This window comes from Paroedura picta, chromosome 3 (genome assembly GCF_049243985.1).
Source record: "Paroedura picta isolate Pp20150507F chromosome 3, Ppicta_v3.0, whole genome shotgun sequence".
Lineage (NCBI taxonomy): Eukaryota > Metazoa > Chordata > Lepidosauria > Squamata > Gekkonidae > Paroedura > Paroedura picta.
In genome coordinates, this window is record NC_135371.1 from 134,355,514 (window position 1) to 134,382,392 (window position 26,879).

Genomic DNA, 26,879 nt, shown 5'->3' on the forward strand with positions numbered 1-26,879 from the left:
TAAACATTGCCTTTAAGCTTGGGGTCAACCTGTTAATTAAAATCTGTAGCACTCTTCTGCTACGAGTAGCTATAGAACAAAAGATATATAGAAATGTGTTGACATCTGAATTTCATGCATGGAATTTTTGACACACTGGAAAGACTACAGTTTTCAGATAAAATACTGAAATGGCTACTACTAGTGATCAACAGTTCTGTTCACTTTCAGAATGCCTATCAAATATATGATATCTAAAATGTAAATCACAATTAAAATAAAGTATTAGCATCAGACACTTAAAGACCATAAAATGCTGGTCAGCAAATACATACTTAAATTGGGTATTTCCCATGTAAACAAGATATGCTTCAATACACTAGCATGAAGACCTATGGGCAGTTCAAAGAACTACTTTAAGAGAGTGGTTGGTAGGAAATGCTTCATGTCCTTCCAACAAATATTTGCTTTTCCTGTTCAGAGAACTTCAGTACACCTCAGCAGAATAGAAGGCATACTTGTTATTGAGCCACATCCCAAGGTCTTCAACATTCTTCAACATTTAAAAGGTCATATACGCAACTACATATTTTATCCTGGATTTGAGTGATGGAAATTCTCTGAAGAGATGCAGATACAAGCAAAGGCTTCTTAAACTCTATGAACTGCAATTGCTTCCCTTTCTAGCTCTCTGAAAAGCTGATAAATAGAAATCTCATTGTATTTTTAAGCCAGTATGGTGTTTGTTAAGACAAAATATAATGAAAAATGGAATTTGTTTGGGGACACTACATATTCTTCAGGAGCATTCTCAAGAAAACTGACCTAAGATTTCACATTTTTAGGGATGAAATGCAATGATTATTGCTGTTAATAACATTTTAAAATAAAACCAGTAGCATAAATAGTTCAGGAATCAAAAACAGCTTGTAAAACAGCAAAACAAATTAGCACTCAAGAATATACCTGCAGAGATGTTAGGAAGGCAGGAAAATGGGGATGTATAATGATTGGGATTTAGATTCCCGATAATTGTTATTTTAAACATAGTGAATGTCTTTAGCACACTTACTGGGGGGGGGAGTTATTTCTGTTCATAAGAAGGCTGTTGACTGATATTGAGATTTTTCTCTATCAGTCATTATGTAAACTATACTCATGAATAGGGAAGGTTAAAAACCAGGAATGGGTATGAAAGAATTCCAAGGATCAATTAATGTGCCCCAAACCAGGCACCAATTGGAAGGAATATCAAGTCTTCTGTTAGTCTTCATCTGCTCCGACACTATAACATGATCAAGGGACTCTTCTCTGCTATATGATTAGATGACTCTTTGGGGGCAGCTGGCAAAGTCATCCAGGCAATAGCCTGAACAGAGAGGCCTTTAGATGATGGGACACAGCAATGCAGTCACAGGTACATGGCACCACTTTGCCCTGAACAAGCTCTGTAGATGTTAACAGACTGCCTCAAAAATAACCCCTTATAGATTTTATTATGACTCTTCCCTCAAAAACAATCTGCAGCAAGTTCCACCCAGAAAAAATCCAGGAAATTCTGTCTTAGGCAGAATTTCCTGTCACCTTACAAAAAGGGAAGTCTAGCTAAGCAACTATGCCTTTTTTATTATCTTTAATAACCACAATTTAAGTGCTCAGCCAATAAGCCATTTGAAGTTTATATATACTTGCTTACTTACAAGAGAAATTAGCAATAACTTCTATTGGAAAGGGATACAACTCTTCTCACATGCCAAGTGGCATATTGGCTTAAACTAATAAGCAATATTGTAATTTATATTTGCTAAGTACCTGTCTACACTAAGCACTTTTATAGAATGCACTGCATGTATATCGTCTAGTTCTCCTACATCTGAAAGATGACATCTTTAGCAACTTTAAATAAGCTGTATTAACCTTAAGTGATGTTCAATCCCTTTTTCTTTATACCTCAACATTTTATTTTCATACATTTATATTTTAGAATACATACTTACTTTGGGAGTAAGTCAAAAGCCCCAAGTGGCTCTCAGATTTTTTAAAAATGTGAACATGCATTTAAATTTCAACTTATGCCTGCTAAAACCAATTTTCTGCCTGAAGTGCCAATGCAATAAATTAATTGCTTGGGTCTGATAGCCAGGCTTTAGAAGAGAAACAATTTTTAACTCTGTTGTTTCTTAAGCCATTTTATTTCAGTAAGTTAACTGAAAAACACCTCTCATTATTTCCCCTTTTGAGCATGGCTGCTAATTTAATTTATAAATATAGATTATAGCCAAGTCACCAAAATCCTTGTATAAGATTCTGAAAAAGTGTAAAAAGGGACTGAAGTGTAAAAAGGGACTCAATGAGATGGGCTGATGCATAACCAGAGGAAATGAATGAGTTCTTAAAAATTATTTTTAATGAAAAGTTAGGGTGGCAATGAGTCAGCACGTTTCATGCCTGACCATGCTTGGTCCTCAGTCAACTTTACCCTCCAATAAGAGGAGTGGGTTGGTTTTTTACATGACCAATTACCTGTTTTGAGGCTGGGACTGAACTCTCTGCTAATCCTGGGAGGCTGGCAGGCCCCTGGGGCAGTCTGTGCTGGAAGAGTTCGATACTGAGGAGGAGTCAACTCTTCATCACCAGAGAAGCTCCTCCGTGCCCCACCTGTCATGGGGGTGCTCGACAAACTGACAGGCTTCTTTCCAACTGGTATCTTCCTCTCTAAACATCAAGTCAAACTGAAGTAAACACTTAGATAAAAGTGCATTAAGGCAACTCAAGACTAATGACCTATTGAGAAAGGTTTCAGTTGATGTTCATCTGATTGATGTTATATCTAATTTTTCAATGAATTCTATTGAAAGGTAAGGCTGGTAGGTAGTTGATGGCACAGAAGTGAGATTCTACCAGTGCCTCAGACAGTATGAGATGCCCTCATAAAGCACCAGACTCATTCATGATTATTTTAGCTTATATATTTATTAAACATTAATAAACTAGCTTATTGCAAACATTAACTAGCATTACAAACATTAATAAACTAGCTTATTTGGGGAAAATACTTTAAGGCAAAAGTGAAAAAATCAATGTATATTCTTCTCTAAGCTTATAATTTTGCTGTTCTATAAACAAAACATATGCTCATTTGCTTTAAACTTGAAAACCACAAATACTTCTCATTTGATAAATCCATCCCAAATTTATTTAATAAAGCAGAGCAGAGAGCTGGTCTGCAAGCACTCATCCTTTGATAAGCATACAAAATATGCTTAACTAACTCTGAGCTGCTGCACTTTAAATATATAGAACAGCTACCCAGAGACCATGGAACACATTTTCAAATGTCACAAAAATTAATCCAAGGCAGCATTAAATTTAGCAGGAGACAACTTTAGCCATACATGTATTTCAAACAAATAACATTCTAACATTTCAGTCTATGCTTTTCTGGTTATCTATGTGATGCTATATTACACTGAATTATATTACTAAGACAAAATATGTAGTATAGCTCATTAGATAACCATGTTAATTCATTTAAAAGAAAAGCCCTGAGGCCAAGAATCTGGGTCCTAAACCAATAGGAATAAAGCTGGTACTGCAGTTTGTTTAAAGGATCAAGACATTCCCATGAGTTTTTATTAGAGACAAGCATAAGAGAACCATCAATATCTTCTTATCATTAAGGTGCTGTAATTCAATGAAGATTACATTTTACTTCCTTTCCTTTAAGAGCCACAGCGATGACAGCCTCTAGATCCTTTGTTTGTTTGTTTTTAATTTACAGCCTGTTTCTTTGTCTGTCTTTAGAATGTTCTCAAAAGTTCAGAAAAATCCATTTTTTAGACCTTAACAATATTACTCCTTGCTCAGTATGAGAGTAAAAGACATATGAGCAATGCATCTCTTCAGTGTTATAGGGCCTACTCATCCAAAACTCATTTTGTAAACCATGAGTGATGGTCCGCAGTGCATCAGAAAACAGTCTAAAATATTAATGAAACTCTATCATGATACTCTATCTTCTCTGATTTGAAAAAACCAAGATCTGGTAATAACAATGCAGATGTTAATCTGGTCACAAAACATTACTGGCACATAAAAAGGTAAAGGTATCCCCTGTGCAAGCACTGGGTCATGTCTGACCCTTGGGGTGATGCCCTCTGGCGTTTTCATGGCAGACTCAATATGGGGTGGTTTGCCAGTGCCTTCCCCAGTCATTACCGTTTACCCCCCAGCAAGCTGGGCACTCATTTTACCGACCTCAGAAGGATGGAAGGCTGAGTCAACCTTGGCTGCTGGGATCGAACTCCCAGCCTCATGGGCAGAGCTTTCAGACTGCATATCTGCTGCCTTACCACTCTGCACCACAAGAGGCTCTACTGGCACATAACATAAAGTATATAAAATGGTATATAAATATCTATATAAAGTATATAAAAATGGTTTCTGTTCTAGGCTGTACAAGAACACACAAGTGCTATGGAAATGTTGAATCTATCACACCATATATCACAATTCCTACTAAGCCAAGATACCATAAATTTAAAAAATGGAAAATGAGAATTCCCTTTATAAGCTTAAATGTTCAAGTAAGAAGCCACTATTACGTATTAATCTAAATGCATTGGTTCACAGCTTCTTGAAGTCAGAAGTACAAAATTTGTACTGGTATTACTTTAAACATTGAAGACAACCTCTAAATTGTGTCTATTCATTTTTGCCATTGCTTTCTACTACACAGTAAAGCTATACGCAAAGTTGTCAAGACTTCAGACTGACACCACTAATTCTTGAGCTTTAGAATGATTTGAAAGATTGTCATTTGTAATGTTCAACAGCAATTTACATTTTCCAGGCAGATTTTGAAAACCACTGCCATTAACTTCCAAGCCCGCAAATATCTATTTTAGGAATGATTTGAGAATAGTCTATAAAGCATCTAAATGTAGAGATATGAAATTCCTTGTCTCTTGTAAAACCATGCAATCCTTGATGGAAGAACAAACATGAACATGGCAGCATTTTGATTTAGAATGTATCAATAACATAAGAAATCTCCATATAGTGGGGAGTAACTCGTTGCTTCAATCTCTGAGCACTTGGCCAGCAACTCAGTATAATGGGAGCTATACTTTATTGCAGAAACAATTTAAGAACACTGCTCATTTTTCATTATCAATCTGAAGTTCAAATGTCAAAGAGGCAAGTCAGACCACTTGTGAAATGAAAATTTGCTCCACGTAAGCCTCAGATATTAGGACAAGACAGGTATGAGCTTGAGAGAGACAACTGCAAGAAAGCATAGTAAGACAGACTAATGAAGTGGGTGAAACAAGGGACCTTTTTTAGGATTGTTGCCCAAAATTTCTCATATTGCAGAATTAGAATGAATTCATTTCTCTGTCCCCATAAATCAAAGGATTCTTCACACAATCAAAGGATTCTTCACATAAAGAATGAAGCATGAAGCGTCTTTCCTTACATTGCATGACATTTGAACAACTTGTTGGTCTACACTCTGGACAGAGAAGCTGGCCAATCCATCTTACTTGCTGAACAGCCCTTTATCAGTGTTGGCTGAATAGACTTTCAATCCAACAGAACAAATGCAGAAGATGACTTTCTTAAGAGATTCGCGTCAGTCTGGAAAGATTCCAAGTTCGTGAGAGAAACATCCTCCTTTCTAAGGACAGTATTTGGCTACTATGGCTTGAATAAAGGATTTTTCTCATAAGCAAGTCAATTTGATCCCTCCTGGTAATGTTTTATTTTTCTAGTGTTTACATTTTTATCATTTTAAATTTGCTGCTTCTTACCTATAAATGACAAGCAATCTATAATTTCTTTTGTAATAAACCATTTTGGCTTTGTAAATTCTGTTCTGTGCAAGGGGTCTTTTACATAGCACTTGATTATGACCTGTCCTAACTAATCATGTAACCAGAATAGCACAAATAACATAGCTATAACAAAAGGTTAATAAGACCATTAAAAGCTGCTTAGAAAACCTAGATGGTGGCAGTTAACCAAGGGTAAATGAAGGAAAGGGCAAATAACTGGCAAAGAATGGGAAAAGAATTTGGGAAACTCTCCTACAACCTCTACATACCTACTTTCAAAGTCTACCAATGTGCAGGACTTCTATACTATTTAAAGCAGCAGAAATTTGGCAGATATGCGAGTACTTTCCACATATGGCAATGGCTAAACTATTTTGGGGTAATACATCTTGCATAGCCTCAACATACATTTTTAGTCTATTAAAAACCTGCTCAAATATAGCAAAACTACACTACTTCTGATCAGTTGCAAGAGTTATAACTTTCAAGCCCACTAAAGTAAATGGGGTTAGAACAGTATAACCATACTTAGATTGCATTGTTAGTCACACTGTTGCTAATATTCTTTTCACAGCACTTCCTTATAAACCACTACCTCTGAGCTATTTAATACTCAATTTCTAAAAATCACAGGCAATTCAATTAATGTTTAAGTTATACCATATAATTGCTCACCCTTAATTCCAGGTGTATGGGTCCACTGGAGAAGGTAAGACAATGCCCCAGAGGCACAGTTTTCCTTATTAGTTCATATTTGTCAGATTTTTTTCTCTCCAAGAAAACAAGCCCAGCAACTCAAATCAATTGTGCTTCAGCTCCAGTTAAATTTTTTGGGGTGTCATTTGCTTTCTATTACTACAGTTAATAAGAAGACTCCAGTTCTTTTATTCTTCAGTTATCTCCTGGGTCATCTAGTCCAACCCTGTGCACAATGCAGGACACATAAAACCGTTTTGCTCACCCACTCTAGCTTGCCAGTCTCTTGAACCACAGCATAGCTCCAATAAAAGGACTCTACTACTTCTTAATGTGTTTCACTAGTAACTGAATTTCTAATTAAAGATGCTTGCCTTAACACCCAGCTTATCTGTCTATTGTATCATCTTTGGATCTCTCTTAAATATTACATGAGTAAAGGCCAATTGTACATAGCCTTAAAAGACAATCAAAGTCTGATTTGTATTGAGGGGAACAACTATGTAGTAAGTATATGCATAGCTGGCTCTGCTCATGTTGTTATAGACCAGGGGTAGTCAAACTGCGGCCCTCCATATGTCCATGGACTACAATCTGCTGGCAGGGGCTCATGGAAATTGTAGCCCATGGACATCTGGAGGGCCACAGTATGACTACCCCTGTTATAGACCATTTAGAATTACAGCAGCATTTTAGAACAGTGGTCCCCAACCTTTTTATCACCGGGGACCAGTCAACGCTTGACAATTTTACTGAGGCCTGGAGGGAGGGGGTAGTTTGCTGAGGGACGTTGCTGCCGCCTGAGCCCCTGCTGGCACGCAACTTCCCGCTGTTCAATGAGGGGTGCTGCCACCAGCAGCTGTGCAGTGCCACGCCGAGGGGGAGCCCCAGCCATGGCAGCTGCTGGAGAGCAGCAAAGGTGAGCTGGCAGCAGAGTGGCAGGGCAGCCTCCAAGGCAGCGGCCGGGAAGGATGAGGAGGAGCCGTGGCCTGGTGCCAACTTATTCACGTACCGGCACCGGTCTCCACACTGGGGGTTGGGGACAGCTGTTTAAAAGTCATCTTTCTTTGCTACATAAAGGGCACTTTACTTTTAGTAGCAAATGAGAAAAAAGTCTTAAATATTTGATTAAAAAGCAAAAATGCTATGCTTAAGATCCTTCAAAGGAAATTTTTTTGAAATAAGACTGTTAAAAGAATTCTAAAAATTGCAATTAATGTGGTGTTTAACCTGAGTTCTGTTTACCTTTGAAGTCTCAAAATATAGCTGCAGTTAATCAATAGTACATGTGCTGCCAAAGCGAGCACAAGCAGTGGCTAATTAATGTTATTATTATTATGTTAAATAATTTACTAACAGCCATTAAGAATTAGTAAATGCTTTAGGAGCATTTAGAACAGGATACATCATAACCTCCCATCCTAAAAAAAGCAAGAGCGAAAACATTTGGGGATTTAACTGCAGAGTCAGTCAACATATGCAAGAATGCTGCTGATTAAATCTGTGTATTCATTTGGTTATATGGTGCTGATAGTACTGGCTTTCAAGGGGTTTTGTTGGTTTTAATTTGGGCTTTTTGCTGATGTTGCTGTCATCCTTTATCAAAAAATATTCCAGCTTGCTTTCCGCAATCCTTCAGCAACTTCAGGGGTTTAGTGAGTGTCAGTTCACTTCAGATTTACAGAGTTTATCAATTTAGACACATAAATGCCCTAAAGACTGAGCCACTAAAATGTAGCCATGCCATCCTGACATGTGTCTAGTCAAAAGAAAAAAATCTAATTAGGTTAGCTTATGTAGTACATTTTCATAATATTTTTCTATGCAGAGTATCACTTCCAGTGTTTTTAAGAACTCTTAAACATTACATCAATAGTTGGTTACTGTAACTAAGAACAAGTGTTCTTAGGCGATATAATAGGACAAAGATTACAAAACAGAGAGCAAAACAGTAAACTTGTCACCTTTTCAAACACAATTTCTTCACATCTGAGGTTCAACATTAACCCTCTTGCCCAGCCTTTTTCCATGCAGTAACCCCTGAAATATTCCTCAGACTTCTAGCAACCTTGGAAGTGATGTCAGCTGGCCACACCTCCCTGCCACAGCCCTGGGAGTTGCATGTTTACAGTGTGCATGGCATCACTACTAAAATAAAGTGCTTGTTAAATAAAGTTAGTTTCATTTTTGTGTGTGCAGTATGCGAAATAGTAAACCATGCAAAGCACTGTTTGACTCAGCTGTCATAAAGACCACCATGCAATACAGCAATTAAGAGAAATGATCTGTGTGATTTAGAGATCACCTGTAACTCTGGGAGATTTCCAGGTACCACCAGGAGGTTATCCACTAGTCTCCTGGACCTGTTCAAACCACTATTGTTTATGTTATACTGTTACCCGGTTACATCATCAGTTAATAATATGAATGTTATAATTATTATATGTATGGTTCCATGTATAGTTTCAGTTCTATGTAAACCGCCCTGAGCCTCCGGAGAGGGCAGTATATAAATATGAATAAATAAAATAAAATGGAGGCAACCTGTCAGCTATGCTGCCCCATGGTCAGACAACCTGAAGGTCTGGATTCATGTCCAACCCCTCCCTGTTTGGGCAGTTGGGTGCATTTTAGCCATCTCATGGAGGCTTAAAGGATCCAGATGGTTGCCTGAATGCTCTGCGGGACCAGATACCTTCAGCCAAATTCTTGGCAGATTTAGTTGGGGACAGGTAAGGTACTCCAAGGAATCAGGAGAGGAAGAAGGCAATGAGACAGTTTGAGCAAATGTGGAGGAAGACTTGTGACGAATTAGTGAGAACATTTTATCACATGTTTATGAGGACATGTGAGATGGCAGTGAGTTTTATGCTGCTTCCATCGTGTCTGCAAGCTCACACTCAGCTCAATTATTTAGGGAAGTTCGGTCTCTTACTGCCCTAGAAGGAGGGCGCCAAACTGATAGACAATTGGAACTTGGATGCAAGGCTTCAGCAAGCTATTTCGCAGATAAAGTCTCATCACTCCATCACAACCTTCCGTCCATGGATGAAAAGGAGCTGAAGCCACCTTGGCCATCTTGGGTGGATATGTTTGATGGCTTCAGCCAGCTTTCATCAACAAAGTGGACAAGTTGCTTGGTTCAGTGAGGGCTACCACCTGCCCCCTGGATCACTGTCCTTTTTGGCTCCTCAAATTGGGGGACAGTAGGATAGGAAGTCCTCTCCCTCATTTCAGGGGAGTGCCCAGAGAGGCTTAAGGAGGTGGTGGTTTGCCTACTGCTTAAGAAACCATCTCTTGATCCCCACAACCCAGCCAGTTACCGTCCAGTCTCTCATTTAGTGTTTCTAGGCAAGGTGATTGAAAGGGCTGTGGAAGACCAACTCTTAGCATACTTTGAAGATATGTCAGCTCTTGACCCTTACGTGTCAGGTTTCTGACCTGGCCACGGGGTGGAGGTTGAGTAGTCACGTTCTTAGCATCTTCCCTGTGGTGTTCTACAGGGGGCTATTATCTCCCCTATTTTGTTTAACATATTCATGTGTCCTCTGGCCCAACTGTACACTGATGATGGCCCAACTCCCCCTCCCAGAAAGTTTTGGCAGTTGCTTGGAAGCAGTGATGATTTGGCTGAAGAAAAGTCAGTTGAAACTCAACCCCTCCAAGATGGAGGTCCTGTGTCTTGGTAGAAATTGGATAGACTTGGAATTAGATAGAAATTGGATAGACATTTGCACACCCTAGGCAACTGATGATCTCGCATTCTGCCAGGAACTTGGGGGTGATTCTGGAATTCTCCTTATTCTCCTGGAAATCTCCTTAACCTGGGAGGCCCAGGTTACCAAGGTTGCACAGATGGTATTCTTCCATCTTTGCCAAGTGTAGCTACTAGTGTCCTATCTACCCCAGGAATACCTTACCACAGTGAGCCATGCAATGGTCACCTCCAGAATATATTTCTGTAATTCACTCTATGCGGGCCTTCCTTTGTCCTTGATCTGGAAGCTTCAGCTGGTGTAAAATGCAGCTTCCAGGGTTCTCACATGAACACCATGGACAGCCCATATCCAGACCGTGCTGAGGCAGCTGCATTTGTTACCAGTTGAATACTGAATCAAGTTCAAAATGTTGGTATTACCCTTAAAGCAAGTTGCAGAAGTCTATTCTAGAGTTGACCATTGCATGAATCATTGTGGCTAGGTGTTCTGGGGCCAAGTACTGCACGAGTAGCTTGGCTTGCCGTAGGTGGTAAAAGGCCTGCCACCCTACTCTCATGATCTGTGCCTCCATGGAGAGGGAGGCATCAAGGATCACGCCCAGGGCCTCTTCTGCATGATGGATAAGCTGATGAAAACTCACTAACTACATCGTTATTTATCTGATCTCTGCAAAGAAGAGTGAATTTACTCTGCAAAACTGATTTAGCTCTGCATGGTGAACTATCTCTTGGGTGCTTTAGTGTCTTTTAAGCATTGTTTCTGAAAGAGGTTTTCCACCGATTCATTTCTCTCCTACCTGTCTCAGACGCCCTATTAGTCATGCAGAGAAGCTCCTTTGGTTATGCAGATTAGTGACAGCATTAGAGAACAAAGTGGAGTTGGCAAAACTGCAGGAGGCAAGGCTATGAATTGTTCCATGCAGAAAGCATTGCAATGTAGTTTTTCAACAGACTATATTCAATGCAGAACAACAATTGTAGTATAATAAAGTGGTCTAAACTGGTTGTTTTTAAAACTGTTTTATTTGGCTCCATGCAAAATACCTTCAGGTTTCTGGCGGAGTAAGCTACTGACAGCTGCACTCCATCCAGATTGCTGTAGTGGTTAGATTGGAGAGCCAGTTGGCGTAGTGGTTAGGAGTGCGGACTTTTAATCTGGTGAGCCAGGTTTGAATCTGTGCTCCCCCATATGCAACCAGCTGGGTGACCTTGGGCTCGCCACAGCACTGAGAAAACTGCTCTAACTGAGCAGGAATATCAGGACTCTCTCAGCCTCACCCACCTCACAGGGTGTCTGTTGTGGGGAGAGGAAAGGGAAGATTATAAGCTGCTTCGAGACTCCTTCAGGTAGAGAAAAGCAGCATATAAGAACCAACTCTTCTTCTTCTGGTGTAGAGGTTAGGAGTGTGGACTTCTAATTTGGTGAGCCAGGTTTGATTCCCCACTCCCCCACATGCAACCAGCTGGGTGACCTTGGGCTCGCCACAGCACTGATAAAGCTGTTCTGACCGAGCAGTAATATCAGGGCTCTTTCAGCCTCAATTACCTCATAGGGTGTCTGTTGTGGGGAGAGGAAAGGGAAGGTGGATGTAAACCACTTTGAGACTCCTTTGGGTAGAGAAAAGCAGCATATAAGAACCAACTCTTGTTCTTCAGATTGGGTGGGCATGCTTCCTTGCTTGGTCCCTTCATACCCAGCCACAGGACCTCCATCTTTGAAGGGCTGAGCTTCAGACGACTGTTTGAGACACCTCATTACTGCTTCCAAGCATCTGGCTAAGGATTCTGGGGGAGAATCAGGGCAGTCATCCATCAGGAGGAAGAGCTGGGTGTCATCTGCATATTGGTCATATGATCCAGCCCATACCTCCAAACCAGCTGAGCAAGAGGGCACATGAAAATATTGAGACAGGAGGACTGCTCCCTGTGAGACTCCACATGTAAGCTGATGAGGACTAGATACTCTCTCTCCTATTTCTACCCTCTGTCTGTGAATCCAGAGGATCTGAAATTTCCATATCCGAAATCAGTGCCAAGGGAATTGCTTTTGGAATGCTTTTGCCTATTGAGGTACTGAGTGATGGTGGACCCAGCCTACAAGTCTCATAAATCCACCATAGCTGGGTCCACCATCACTCAGTTCCCCAATAAACATTTAGGTAAAAGCATTTCAAAAGCAATTCCCTTGATGTTGATTTCAGGTATGCATTATTTGAAATTTAGGTATATTCATTGTATACCAATATAACTGTGGGTTTTGCTATTTTGTTTTTAAACTGGCTTTCCTTGTTTCTTGTAGATGATATTACTAATATACATGACCAGCAAGACACACTGATGTTTTTCTGTAGATATAAGCAATTTAATGTAAGTAATGACTATATATATTTATTATTTGGATGTAAACATATTATATGAACTTCTAAACATTGTAATATGGTATTTTATTTTCATTTCAGTAGTTTTGGCTTTGATTCCACGAAATAAAGAAGAATTTTGTTTCAACATTACACAGTAGCCTGGCTGCCAGTGACCACCAGGAGGTTGGCAACCTTACCAAGATCTGAAAATATATTTTCAAAGGGTTGGAAATGGCTGCCAGGGCAAGGGTAAACCTGAGAAGAGAGGCATCCTTGTGGAGGCTGTGCACAGTCCTATAGTAGCTCACAGCTAGGGATGCCAGCCTCCCGGTGGGACCTTGGGATTCCCTAGAATTACTACCTATCTCCAAACTACAGGGATCAGTTTCCCTGGAGAAAATGGCTGCTTTGAAGGGTAGACTCAGTGGCATTGGAAACAGTTATCTCCTCCTTGAATATCTGAATCCTTTTGCTTGCTTTCTCTAGCCATTTTCTGCAGGTGGGGCTCTGATAAATTCTGAGGAGGGGGGAATGGGAGGAGCCAATGGGGGGGGACTGAAGCTCTTCCCTCCTGCTCCTTTTCTAGCATATGCAAATTCAAAATACCACCACAATTTACAGGTAGTCCTGGTTTGGAATGTCTGCTCTTGCTCAATCCAGAAACTTTTTAGAAAGTCAGTTTTTTACTTTGAACTGGAGAATGTTGCATGTGATACAGAAACTGCACCAGTTATGATGTCCTATAGGCAGATGAATAAAATATATCAACTTACTTATTTTGTTGAACATGACATTAAAGTTATATCTCTCATTTCTGAGACAAAAAGGTCATATGAAAGCATATAAAAGTGAGTAAATAAAGTAGAAACTGCAATAAAGGTTACAGAAAGTATCAGAACATTTATGCGATCGAGTTCACTTGCATTTTACTTTACTTTGCTCTACAAAAATATAATTCAACTAGGGGCAAAACCCACTTTAAAAACATCCCCCCATCCCACCAGCTCTCACTGTGGACGACTGGCAGCAGGCACCCTCCACACTCTGCCAGCTCTCACCATGGGAGGCCAGCAGCGGGCCCTCCACATCATTGGGCCCCAACCTTTTTCAAGCCGGTGACTGGGAGGAGGAGAGGGAGGTCCGAGGATCGGGGGAAGAGGGAGAGTGGTGCTCGCCGCGCGGTGCTCATCAGCAGGCGCAAACACGCAGTCGCAGAGCTAACGTGCAGGCGCGGAGCTGCCGCGCACACGAGTTTGTGCCCGCAACTCCCCTGTGTAGTGTGGCGCCCACCGTCAGGTGCAAAAACATGCGTGTTTGCACCCGCCGGCTAGCACCGCACTGCGGGGGGGGGGAGGCGTGGGTTCAAAGCGCAGGTGCGGCAGTGCCTGTGCCTGTGCCTGTTAGTGAGTGCCGCGTGGTGAGCGCCGCTCCCCCTCTCTCCCCCCCAGTCCCCAGGCCTCCCTCTCCCCTAGGCTTCAGTGATTCGGCCTCCAAAGCGGCCAATCGCTCCTGGCACAGCGAGCACTGCGCTGCGGAGAGGGAGGGAGGCGCGTCCAGTGGCGCACATGTGCCTCCCCCCCCCGCAGCCCAGTACCGAGGGCTCCACAGCCCAGTACCGGGCCTTGGCCCAGGGGGTCCACACCACCAGTTGTTGCCGTGGTGGAGGCAGATGACGCTTCTCGCACTGCACGGAGGCCAGACAAAGAGCGGGTGCATGCAGCAGGGGCTGGCAGTGGTCCTCACCCCTCACAGAGATCGGGAGAGGCCAGTCAGAATGGCAGGTGGCCGCAGCAGAGTGACAGTGCTCCTTGCCTTGTGCAGATGAGGGGAAAAGCCTCTGATTGGGCCCTACCAGTAAGGGCCAATCAAAGCCCCACTGGCACATTCCTGAAGTCTGAGTGGCCCTCATTGTCAGATGTACCCTGCATATGTTATATGGTATGATTCCATCATATCCCATAACATACTTTAAAATTTAAAATGTTTCATTTGGCAATGGCATTTAAAACAGCAGCAAACACAGCGATCTAACAGGAGGGTAAAGCATACACACCAATTTATTACCTACTTTTTTTGTGTCCTTTGTACTGTTGTGACTTTGACTTTTTCTTCTGCTTTGATGAACTTGACTGGCTATCTCTTGATGCTGAAATTTTAAAAAATGTCTTGTTTTAACTCAAATTTTGCAGTGTATGGCATATAATTAAGTAGATCATCTTAGGAACAACACATTTGTGGAGTGGGAGTATATGTAGATAACTCTACTCCACACAGTTTTAGGATCAAACCAACTGACATTGCTTATATTCTCCCAGTAATTATTTTCTTCATTTTCTAACCAGATAGGAATTAAAGCTGTCTAAAATAAAAATTAAGGATTCTGTTGATAGACTAGCAAGCTTCTACAAGTAAGTTATTTCATGTATACACACACCAGTTGACCCAGTTTTGCTTTTTCATGCAATCACACCATTTTATAACTTCAACAACTGCCCTAATTAGCCTGTAGCAATATGATCTTGTTTTTACTTAATCCATGGAAGAAATCAATAAGAAGAGCAAAATATACCAGGATATAAACCAGAGCATTGGGGGAAAGTATTATATGAATGTATACAAAAAACAAATCCAAAACAGTAAAAAATTCAGGTGAATTGTTAAAAATGGATAAAGCTGAATACTGACTGGAAGGACATACTAGAAGTTACTTTCTTCAGACAATTTGCCTCCATGCTCCTGTATCTTTCCCAGAATCTTCTTGCAGTCCTCAGCAGAACTCACATAACTACTGTTGTCCTAAGCATCTGTGTGTCTTTAATCCCTGCCAAACAGTCAATGTCTGACATTTTTGAAAAACAGTTATCTGAGGAAATGATAAATGTCTCCAACACTGAAACAAAGCAGGAACCAGAAAAAAGCAGGACTTAGACATAACCCCAAATAGGGTCTACTAGGGACAGGAGGGGCTACGCTGTATCAGAAGAAAGGGAAAAGGGTTTAGAGAACTGACAACCATGGGCCAGGGAGTCAAATTATCATTCTCTGGAATGTCAGAGAAGGATATATGAGAGATCATGCCCAAAATCCTCTCTTCCATCAAGCTTGCTAGGTAACCTTGCAATCATTCTTATCCTAACCTGCCTTTCAGGACCTCTGTGAGGATAAAATGAAGATGCTGAGACCAAAGTATGCTGCTCTAAGCTTCCTGAAGGAAGGAAGAAATACAAATTGTAGTGTATGTGTCATATTAAGGGTTAATTCTGTTGCAGAGTTGTTCCCGTGCATGGGAGGTTTTGGGCGGGAAAGTAGGGTATATATAGAGCTGTAAGCACTGCTGTTTTTTGTGGAGCTAGTTGGAGAGTTATTAAAGATCTTGTCCCTGTACTTTGTGCCTCATTCTTCAAACTTAATACGAATTTTAACTAAATAAAATACATAAGGCCTGAAAATGATGCTATAACATTAATAGGTGCTTTGAAAGGGATTTCTGCCATTTATAACTTCTACTGCTTTGCCTTAATGGAATACAACAAGGACAAACAACAAGGGATGGGGCTGAAATGCAGATGTTTTTAAAGTCTGTCACTCAGTTTCTGGTTGCAAACATTCAGTTTTGAAACTGTAGAAGCTGTGTAGTGTTTGGATTTTATTAGATTTATATTATATATATTACTATACACTATATACACTTTTTTGATGCAATGTATTTTGTGCTTAGTTGTAGATGATCCTTAGTTTTCCATTATTGCATATCCTGTCAATGACTAGTGCTCCAGAGCATAAGATACTTAAGTGGGAATAAGTGGGAGGAAAACAGTATTTTGCACCAAGTACATTTTACCTAAGACCGAACGTCAAAATCACAAGCTATCCATCAAACTAATCTAGCAACTGGCACTCATATTTGTACCTATCATACAGAGTGCTAAGCTGAAAGGCCAGACTTTCTGTCACAAAGGAAAGTCAGGGCAGGTTAGGAATCCAATGACAGCAGCACATTAACTATGTTTATGTGCAAATCACTACTTGCTCCAAATGTATATTGTAAGACATGTTGAGGACAAAAGAAAAATCAAAGTTGTATTTCTGCCCAGTAATATTTTTCTCCCATTTATAATGGGATATCAGGGACAGAATTACATTTGTCACTCAAATGCTATGAAGTGTTATGGTGATTAAACAGCAGAACAAGTTAAACTCATGAGCTTCTAAATCTTTAGTAAATGTTTGCTCCATTTTTGTACCAGCCAGTGATCTAATGGCAAATCCGAAAACACTCACACAGATATGATAAAAGTGTATCATACTGGATCTGTTATGCTTCAGCTATAAAAAAGAGTCCAAGATAAATCCTTACAAAGCTACTTACACTGTGATGCAGGAGGCTGTAGTTGGTATCCAGTTAGCTGACACCATCCTACAGGATAGAGATCAGGGGATTCACAATCTACCCACTGATCATATTCATCTTCCCAGCCATCAAAATGTATCCTCAACAGACGATGGATTATGCGAGTTATTGTGGCCACACATACTAGACGAGGTTCCATGAGGTCTACTGCCTCCAATTTCATTGCAACATTAAACCCATGGTTTGGAACTTCCTGGAATGAGGAAGCAGGATGATCACATTGTATGAAGTCAGTAAAAAATGTTCCTATATAATGAAATCCCCCACCTCAAAATGACATGTGAACAAATCTTAGGTTTATGTGCACTATCACACTGCCTACTCCTGATAAACTGTAACATATGGCACAGCAGATACTGCATTAACCTATTTTAAACTGCTATTCCCTTGGAGCAAATGACTTATCTATTCAAGTTCCACATCCATCAGCAATCTGGAGGTTCTAGGGAAAGGGAATGGTAAAAAAGGACTACATCTGCATACATCCTTACTCACATGCTCCAAAAATTTTAACAATCAGGTCTGTGTAACAGTTTACCTTATTGAAGAGCTTCACAGGAGCTGCTACTGAACCCATTTCCCTGAGGTAGTCAAACCATTTGAAAGGTAGTTTTGCATAACCTGAAAATTTAATAATTATATAGTAACAACACAAAAATACTTTTCAAAATGACATGCTCAATCTCTCAGTGGTTGTTATAAAAAGGAAACAATCACACCCTCTTGTGATCCTCTTATTATGAATCAGCAGATCTTTTTAGATTAAATTCGTGGCATTTGACTACTGATCAAACACTGGAGAGGGAATGACAGCAACATCTCTAGCTATCTAATTACTGTGTTCAGTTTCAAAAGTTGTAACCAAAAGACAGTAGGAACAGCAGAGCACATGGCCTGGTGCCTTCTCCCATCCCCTTCATCTCAGGAAGCAAACAACAGTGTGGCAAATCTCCACATTTTCTTAACTTTCAACCTAGCTTTACCATGCCAGATTAGGGATAGGCACAAACTAGTTCATGAGCCCAAAGTCAGCAAGAACTTGGTCCAAATTGTAGCCCTAAACCAATATTCAGGGAAGGCACATTCTCCAAACATCTGTCCAGTTCTGTTATTTGGGTCATTTAAACCTATCAGCTGAGTAGGGCATGAACCATTTAACCTGTCCATTTTGCTCCCCCTCCCTTTCCAAGCAGGGGGGAGCAAAATGGACCAGTGCAGTGGCTGCCTGCCATTTAAGCCTAACAACTGTTAATCAGCTCTTAGCCATTAAATCCATTTTGTTCACCTCCTGATCCCCTGCTGGCAGGGGGAGTTATGACTTACAGCTTTAAAAAAATTAATTTTAATAATTTAAAACCTAATTGTATTATATACGTAATTATGCCTGATTATCGTAACACAGCCCGCGGTGCCGCGGGCGCCGCGGACTAAATAAAACGATAAGGGCTTGGGAGGCGGGATGTGTCCAGGATGAGGAAGGGTGCCGATTGGCCCTGCCGATTGGTCCCTCCGAGTCCCCACCGGAGCACCTGCGAGCCGCGCACAGCATGGCTCGCAGTTGCTCCTTTGCCGGTGGCCTGACGCGGCGAGAAGCGCAGCTGCCGACCAAGGGAGCCCCCGGCAGCCGTGCTCCGCGCGACTGCCGGGGGCTCCCATGCCTAGCGCCCGCTGTATTTTAAGTACAGCGGGCTTGATTACTAGTGTTTTATCTAATGTATATGTTCATGATATAACCCCCCTCCCGAGCCCATGGGAAGGGCAACATAGAAGCTCAAATAAATAAATAAATAAATTTTAGCACTGTTAGGCAGAAATGGCTCCCAGACATTGAAACCTAACAGCATAGCAAGACTGTCCATTAGCTGTTAGGTTTAAATGGCTGTTTTGCTCCCCCGCCATTCCCCCCCCACTCCAATGCCAAACTGCATCATCAGTTTCTGAAAAGGAATAAAGATGAAGACGAATTGATTTTTATACCCAGCTTTTCACTACCCGAAGGAGTCTCAAAGCAGCTTACAAGCACCTCTTCTTCCTCTCCCCACAACTGACACCCTGTGAGATAGTGGGGCTGAGAGAGCTCTAAGAGATCTGTGACTAGCCTAAGGTCACCCAGTCATGTGGAGGAGTGAGAATCAAACTTGGTTCTCCAGATTAGAAGCCGCCGCTCTTTAACCACTATACCATGCGGGCTCTCAAAATAAACAGACTGCACGTCCAACGGTGTCTCCAACCCCAACCCACCAAAGGATGCAGCAGGCAGTAATGAAGGGTTTCCTGCTGAACAGCTGTGGGCTAAGCAACTTCATTTTGGACTATGAACACAGATTTATTCATTCATTGTAATAATAATTAAACTTCTATAACACCGCTCCTAGCCAGCTTGCTCATGGCGGCTCACAGCATCTATTAAAATACAAGGGACTCAATTAACATTACATTAAAAACCCTCCCAACCTCCCCACCACCCCAGAGAACTTCACCCCCAAATCCTTATCTCCACCAAGCCTCCAATTAACTCCTATCTGTAAGCAGGGAAGATGGAGAAGGCTAATGGAGCATTGCCAGGGGTGGGGGTGGGTGGGGAGATAGAACTTTCTCAGCCTGGCTTCAACCAAACGCCTGGTGGAAGAGCTTCTCTTATGTGGAAGACATATTTTTTTATAGGAAGATTAAAGGGACTAGATTCTTTCACATAATATTGCTGACAAAAGTATGCAATATTTTTGCAGATAGGCATAAATACCTCGGGGTGGAGTTAGTTCTATCATGTTAATTTCACAGAAACCAACTGGGAATATAGAAGGGGAAGTAGCATGGTAACAAAACCAGTCAGACCCATCTGCTGCCTCAGAGCCGTCAATTCCAATCATAAGGTATCCGTCTTCTAATACCTTGATAAAGCAAAAGACACAGAAGAGTTAGGATTTGTGGCTACTAGAAGTTAAATACAAGAAGTGATAAAGGCAGTAAATACAGAATAATAAGCAAAGTTTGTTCAAGAGGAATTCTTATTAAAAACAGAGTCTTCCATCTCATTTATATTTGTACTATATTATAGCATTTCAGGTAAGGCTGGTATATATGCAACACCCTTAATCTCTTAAATAAAGTTAATGGAGCAGAAGTAAGGAATGCTTGTTATTTTCTACTTTACTAAATTCTCCTCACCAGCCTTACATCTTTAATTTTAACTACAGCTCTGAAGCTGGTTTCAAATTCTGATTAAAACTGATGTTGAGGTAAATTTTACCACATGGCATAGAATGGCAAAGACAGTGCAAAGGCAGTTGTGGAAGTGGGTGGAGCATGAACATTTATAATCATAAAAGGATTGAGAGCAGTGGCCCTTATTGGTGATTAGTGGAGTTGTGTGTGCGTTAATTATGTTTCAGCACCTGAAAGGAGACAAGATAGAATTACCGTATTTGCCGGTGTATAAGAAGACTGGGCGTATAAGACGACCCCCCCAACGTTTCCACTCAAAATATAGAGTTTGTTATATACTCGACGAATAGGACTACCCCCTCTTCCGCACACCTTCCCACACACTCTGAGCCTCTTGTGGCAGCAGACATGCAGTCTGAAAGCTCTGCCCATGAGGCTGGGAGTTCAATCCCAGCAGCCAGCTCAAGGTTGACTCAGCTTCCCATCCTTCTGAGGTCGGTAAAATGAGTACCCAGCTTGCTGGGGGGTAAACTGTAATGACTGCGGAAAGTACTGGCAAACCACCCCATATTGAGTCTGTCATGAAAACGCTAGAGGGCGTCACCTCTAGGGTCAGACATGACCCGGTGCTTGCACAGGAGATACCTTTACCTTTAAGACGACTGGGCATATAAGGCGACCCCCCAACATTTCCACTCAAAATATAGAGTTTGTTATATACTCGAGTATAAGACTACCCCCTCTTCTGCACACCTTCCACACACCAAATAAAACGTAAAAGAGCATCAGAAGGGGGGGAGGAGAGAGAGAGAGCCATAAAAAAAGAAAAGAAAGCAAGAAAGCATGCTCGGATTAGTGATTACCTCCATTCCCCAAAAAAAGGCGAGAGGGAGAGGGGTAATTCTCTCTCTCTCTCTCTGAAGTTGAGGCTGCTTTTGTGCACAGTGGCGCCTCTGCATTGAACTGAAACAGCTTCCTCTGCTTATTTAACTGCAAACAAAGAGGGAGTGAGCAAGCAAGCAGAGGGCAGAGCAAGGAGTAGCATTCCCTGCGCGCCAAACTTTCAGGCACACCAGCGACACAACCACGCACGCGTGGAGCTGCCGCGCATGTGTGTCTGCGCCCCCTGCTGGTGAAAACACGCACGTGCGGCAGCTCTGCGCATCAGCGCCACCTAGTGGCGAAAACTCGCATGTGCTGCAACTGCACGTGCGCGTTTAATGTGCAGCTGCGGCGGCCAGACCGCCGGCTCTCTCCCACCCTCGGAGGCGGTCCCCGACTACAAGAAGGTTGGGGACCGCTACTGTAAAGAATCATTCAAGGGCCACTTTGTAGTTCAGATCATGGAAATTAAGCGGGTACTAATTTTATTTGAGCAGGTCAATTGGTTTTGGCTGCAATGCATGTGTACAGAGTGCAGCCATGTGGACTGTTACTACTCCAAAATATGTTAATGTTGTTACCTTTCTAATCGTTGCCACACATATTGCAGAAAGGTTTAATGGATCTATGGCTTCCAATTTCATTCCCTCCTTGAACCATTCTCCACTTGATTCAACTTCTTTTACCTAAAGAGACCACAGGAGATATTTTTTGAAACAATGAATCAATGTCATAAAGTCAGAATGGTCAGCAGCAAAATCAGTTACTCACTCAGGGCAATACTGCAAAGAACTAGGGCCACAGGTCCATCCCATGGCTTCCAAGGCTATTTTAGAAGTATTTATAATTCCTTTAAAAAATCCATAAAGCCCCAGTTTGGATTGGATGCACAGCAGCCCCAGGGAGCTCTTCCTCCTTGGGTGCCTTTTCAAATTTATAATGACATTTCTGCATCCAGAAAGGCTGTGGGGAGGGGGACAACAACAAGAGCTCCTGGGGCCACCACATGCCCAATCTATAGCAGGACTTCATGTCCATTTTAAAAGAACTACAGACACTTCTAAATTTTAGTTTTGCTCTCTTAAATCTATATTTTTCCATTCACGTCTCCATGAGCAACATACGGCAAAATGAACATTTTCAGTAAGAGGGAAATTTAGTATTGTCTGTTCCTCATACCAGTATAACAATGTTTTAATAGCTTGGTGTAGTGGTTAAAAGCAGCAGCCTCTAACCTGGAGTACCAGATTCAATTTCCCACTCTTCCTTCACATGCAGCCAGCTGGGTGACCTAGGACTAGTCACAGTTCTCTCAGAGCTCTCTCAGCCCTACATACCCTGGGTGTCTGTTGTCGGGAGAGGAAAGGAAGGTGATAGTAAGCCGGTTTGAGACTCCTTCAGGTAGTAAAAAATGGGGTACAAGAAAACCAGCTGTTCTTCTAACAAGTAACTCCTTTTTAAAAGTTGAAATTCCTTGTAAAACATCATACCTTAGCAAATAAATGTGGGGGTGCATCAAAGTGAGAGTCCTGTTTCTTGGCAATATCTGTGAAGAGCAAGTAGTAAAAATAAAAAATAGCAGCACATTATGAGATTATAAAGGCTTCTAAGTTCATAAGTTCAAAGTTTAAATTTAAAATATAATTGGTTGAAGGGGTGATGAATGTGACTAAGAGAAGGGGGGAAAGGACAAACCTACACAAGAAGGGTTACTCCCAAAAGGGTGGGATTCTTTTGTGTATATGAGAAGTCCATTTCCATTTTGAGCCTTATGGATTGGGCCTAAACCAGCCTTTCAACTTTTTTACAATTGAGAACCCCCTGAAGCATTCTTCAGGCTTCGATAACCTGCAGAAGTGGTGCAATCATGCAGAATAGGGCTTTAAAGCATAGCTGTATACACACCCAGCCAGGGCTCCTCCTGTTCTAGCCCCTCCAGGCCAATCATTGGCCATTTTGGGAGGGGGGGTGTCAACCTGCCTATATATGGTCATATTGCCCAATAAATGTTTACCAAATTAAAAAAATATATACTAAAATTACTTTCCTATTCATTTAGGAAACCCTTCCAGGGAGGTCATGAATCCCTGGCCCAAGCAGATCAATGGGTGTGTGATTTAGTCATATTGCATTTTAAGATTATTTATTATGAGTATATATATAAAATTTGAATTTTACCATGGAGGAAGGCTTTTAGCCAAAATGTGTTTGGTTCTTGTATATGGAAATAATGTGTACCTTTTAATTTTTATATTTGGACATTTGTCTCCCTATGACCATTTCCGCACTAGGAAGTTCACTGCCCTGGCTCCCATGTGGGAGCACAAATCCGTGGAGGATGAGATGCATTGTGCCAAAAGATCCCCTGTTTGAGAGCAGGAAGAAGCAGGGCAGCCTGCTCCAGCTCAAACTCCAGCCTGCAGCCTGGCATGAAGCCTCCAGTGTGGAAACAGTCTATTAGGCACATGCAAAACCTTCAGAATGTGGGTTTCTAAATGACATTTTAACACCTTTTGAATGTATACTTAAAGTATATTGGTATTTTGTATATTAACACTGTGTACTTAGTTATAATTTAATTTTGTTCCTTAGTCTCAATCTTGGCAGACTGGTGTATTCTTGGTTTAAAAGTGGCAGACTCTAATCTGGGGAACCGGCTTTGATTCCCTCCTCCTCCTTCACATTCAGCCAAGCTGGGTGATCTTGGGTTAGTCAGTTCCATTAGGGCTGTTTTAAGAGCAGTTCTGTCAGAGCTCTCTCAGTCCCACTTATCTCACAGGGTGTCTGTTGTGGGGAGAGGAAATGAAGGTGATTGTAAGCCACTTTGAGACTCCTTCAGGTAAGGAAAAGTATGATATAAAAAACAACTCTTCTTCTTTGGTTTTCCCCTTCAGTGGTGATGAAAACTGGGCAAGATACAGTTATACCACTCATGTTTCCCAGCTGCAGTAGACAAACCCAGGGTACGTATCAACACGTTGGTGGGAAATGTGCTGATTATCCATTAAAAGGACATATGCAACTATTCCATTCCCTCTTTACCAGAGGAACTTACCAGATCTTTTGAACCGATGTCCTATACTTCGAGACCAACCAATTGGATGGATGAGGGGACTGTACATATGGCACCAGAAATCATCTGTCTTGTCTTCACTTTCTTCGTATACTAATCTTAACCTGCCTCCAATTACGCTGTCTACAACTGCTACCCGTGTTCGGCAGAGATGCGTTTTGTCAACAACTTCTATTCTCATTGAAGGTTTGAAAGGATACTGCATGCTTTCCGATACCTGAAAACAAAGAAAAGGAGGAGAGGGAGTAATGTGCCTGTCTTTGAAAATGTAATGTACTGCACAACGTTTCTGTTACCAAAAAAGAATCTTGATGAACTAAATCTTCGTTTACATGTTGTAAACAGTGGCAATTCAGACAGCTGGCTTAAAATTTCACAACTCTACTTTTGACGCTAAGACAACACCTCTGCCTCCCAGTTTGTCTTCCCTAAACACCTTTTGTCCAGGTTTCCTTAGGAAAAATCATCCTTCCCACTTTTTTCTAGAAAAATCATCCTTCCCACTTAGGTCACTGCTGTGGCTTTACTCCTACCCCCACCCCCACCATTTTCCCAATTTGAAATGGTCTTGGGAGCAGTATTTAGCCCACCAGGGAAACATTTCCCTCTCCTGGACTGTTTCAGGTCAGGAAATGTGCCCCACAGTCTTAATCTGAATTGGACACCCCACACACAAGCATTAAGGAGAACCTGCAGCTCAGGTTTGACTGTTACATAGAATACAGGGTGGGGGACCATGAACCCAATCTGTGTATTTTGAATGGGTAAATACTCTGGTTTCTCTTCAGATCACATGCAGAATGTGTAAAGAGGCACTAAATCAACTCAAAGCTAATTCTTTAGCTGAAATAATGTTAAGGCTCTTCTCAGAAGCAGCATGATAGATGAACCTAATGAAGCCAATCCTTCTAGTGCAGCATTATCAACTGTTTAACAAAGAATCTTCAGGGACCTGAAAAATCAATGTGTCTCTTAACATTTATAATCCAAAACCCTTTAGTTAGAGGCATCAAGGATTGAATCTGATGCTTTCTGCACACAGATATCTGCTTTTTCCCCCTTCAACAGTCTTTTTTATAGGGATGGGAGGCAAAAAGTCTCGAGATATTATTTAACTAGGGGCAAAGCCCGTTGTCTCCAAGAATACAACGGGCGCTAGAGCTTGGCAGTGGGAAGAGGAAGGGGAGGAGTTGTCCAGTCTGTAAGGGCATGGGGTTGAATGTGTGTGTTGTGTGGGAGGTTGTGGTGGCATGGTGGCAAATGAGGCCATGGGTGTGGAGATATGGGTGTCAAGAACCTGTGGTGTGGAATGTTCGTTGATTGTGGGAGAGGACTGATCTTTGGGAATTGTGGCATAGTGGTTACAGATGAGCATTCCAGAGCCATGTCCTCAGATATGTGAAGGGAAAATCAGACTGGAGACTCTTCTTAGGGGAAGATTACATGGCAACCAATTCCCCCCGGTTCTGCGTCATTTCCCTTGTTGTGTGAATTAGGCCACATTCACCGAAATGCCCCTCTGCCCTAATACACATAGGGTAGTCGCAGTACACAGGTGTCCACCCTGTTCCTTCTGTCTCCCATATTTTCACTGTTGGTAAAATGTTATGTGCCCACATGCTTCTTTCAAGGTTGCTCCTTAGAAGAATGGATTTTTGTACCCTATTGCTTACTACCCAAAGGAGTCTCAAAGCGGTTTACAAACACCTTTTCCATTTGTCTCTCCACAATAGTCAACCTGTGAGGTATGTAGGGTTGTGAGAAATCTCAGAGAACTGGGAATGGGCCGCAGTGACCCAGCAGGCCTCAGGTGTCCCAAAGCATTTTCCAATCGTCTTCCCCTTCTCTCCCCATAGCAGACAGAGGGAGGTGGGGTAGCGAGCCTCACAGGGAAGCTGGCAACCCTAAGAGGAAGACTGTCTGTGCACAGTAGTCTTGACCTTAGTAAGGTTTTTAATTTTTTTATTTGCCAGGCCAAGGTTATTTGCCAGTTACTATTTCAGTTACGATGTGTCTCCAGACATTTACTTGTTCTCTATTTAGTTTCATGCTGTAAATATTTATTTAGATCTTCCTGCACTTTCCAAACTCACAGGACTGATGCTGGTCTGCCTGTCTCTGCCCCAGAATACAAACAGTTGCTGGTAAGGGCTGGCCATAGCCCATAGGCCAGGAGGGACACACCTGGACCACTCCCTATCAACTGCAGGCAAAATGGCTCATTTGAAGGCTGGACTCTGAGGCATTGTACGATTTTGAAGTCCCACCTCCAAACCTCCAGGAATATTTCCAAACCATGGGTAGCCAACCTACAGGTGTGGCCTGGAGAGCTCCTGGAATTACAGCTCACCTGCAGAGTATAAAGATCAGCTCCCCAGGCAGAAAGGGCTACTTTGGACAGGGTTGTGGTAGAGAAGAAACATTTAAGGCTTCCCACACAGGTTGTTGTTGAATTGAAAGACTTGAGGCCTACTGCACAGGGTTGTTGTGCAGATGAAACAGGAGACAAAAGAGCCAGCTTCCTCTGCAGAATAACGCTGTGCAGTGGCCTCAAATCTGCAGAGAGTTGCAAAGAAAAAAGACACATGGCTTGGCTGTGTCTAACCCCCGGCCAGAGCAGTATTTTAAGTGAAAAGGGGCTTTTATGTGGCCTCCCTGTCAGCCAACTGTTTGGCATAAGGGGAAAGTCCCCCCCCCTCAAAAGGAAGGCCCTCAGGCTCCCCTGCGTTGCTCTTGGAAAGGCCTCCTTCCCCTCAGT

At 41.9% G+C, this 26,879-nt stretch overlaps 1 protein-coding gene across 12 annotated transcripts in view; it reads right to left on the minus strand.

The window, feature by feature from the left end:
- Positions 1-26,879, minus strand: part of MBTD1 (mbt domain containing 1) — a 94,034-nt gene that overhangs the window by 17,391 nt on the left and 49,764 nt on the right. For 9 of the 12 annotated variants that reach the window (XM_077327992.1, XM_077327990.1, XM_077327989.1 and 6 more), the window contains 8 exons: positions 24,104-24,338; positions 22,539-22,594; positions 21,630-21,734; positions 19,745-19,892; positions 17,540-17,622; positions 16,960-17,194; positions 14,659-14,736; positions 2,503-2,694 (listed from right to left, as the gene is read on the minus strand). In XM_077327992.1, coding sequence (XP_077184107.1) covers positions 2,503-2,694; positions 14,659-14,736; positions 16,960-17,194; positions 17,540-17,622; positions 19,745-19,892; positions 21,630-21,734; positions 22,539-22,594; positions 24,104-24,338 — 1,132 coding nt within the window. The remainder of the gene's footprint in view (positions 1-2,502; positions 2,695-14,658; positions 14,737-16,959; positions 17,195-17,539; positions 17,623-19,744; positions 19,893-21,629; positions 21,735-22,538; positions 22,595-24,103; positions 24,339-26,879) is intronic. The other 3 variants (XM_077327998.1, XM_077327999.1, XM_077328000.1) reach the window with 1 other exon arrangement.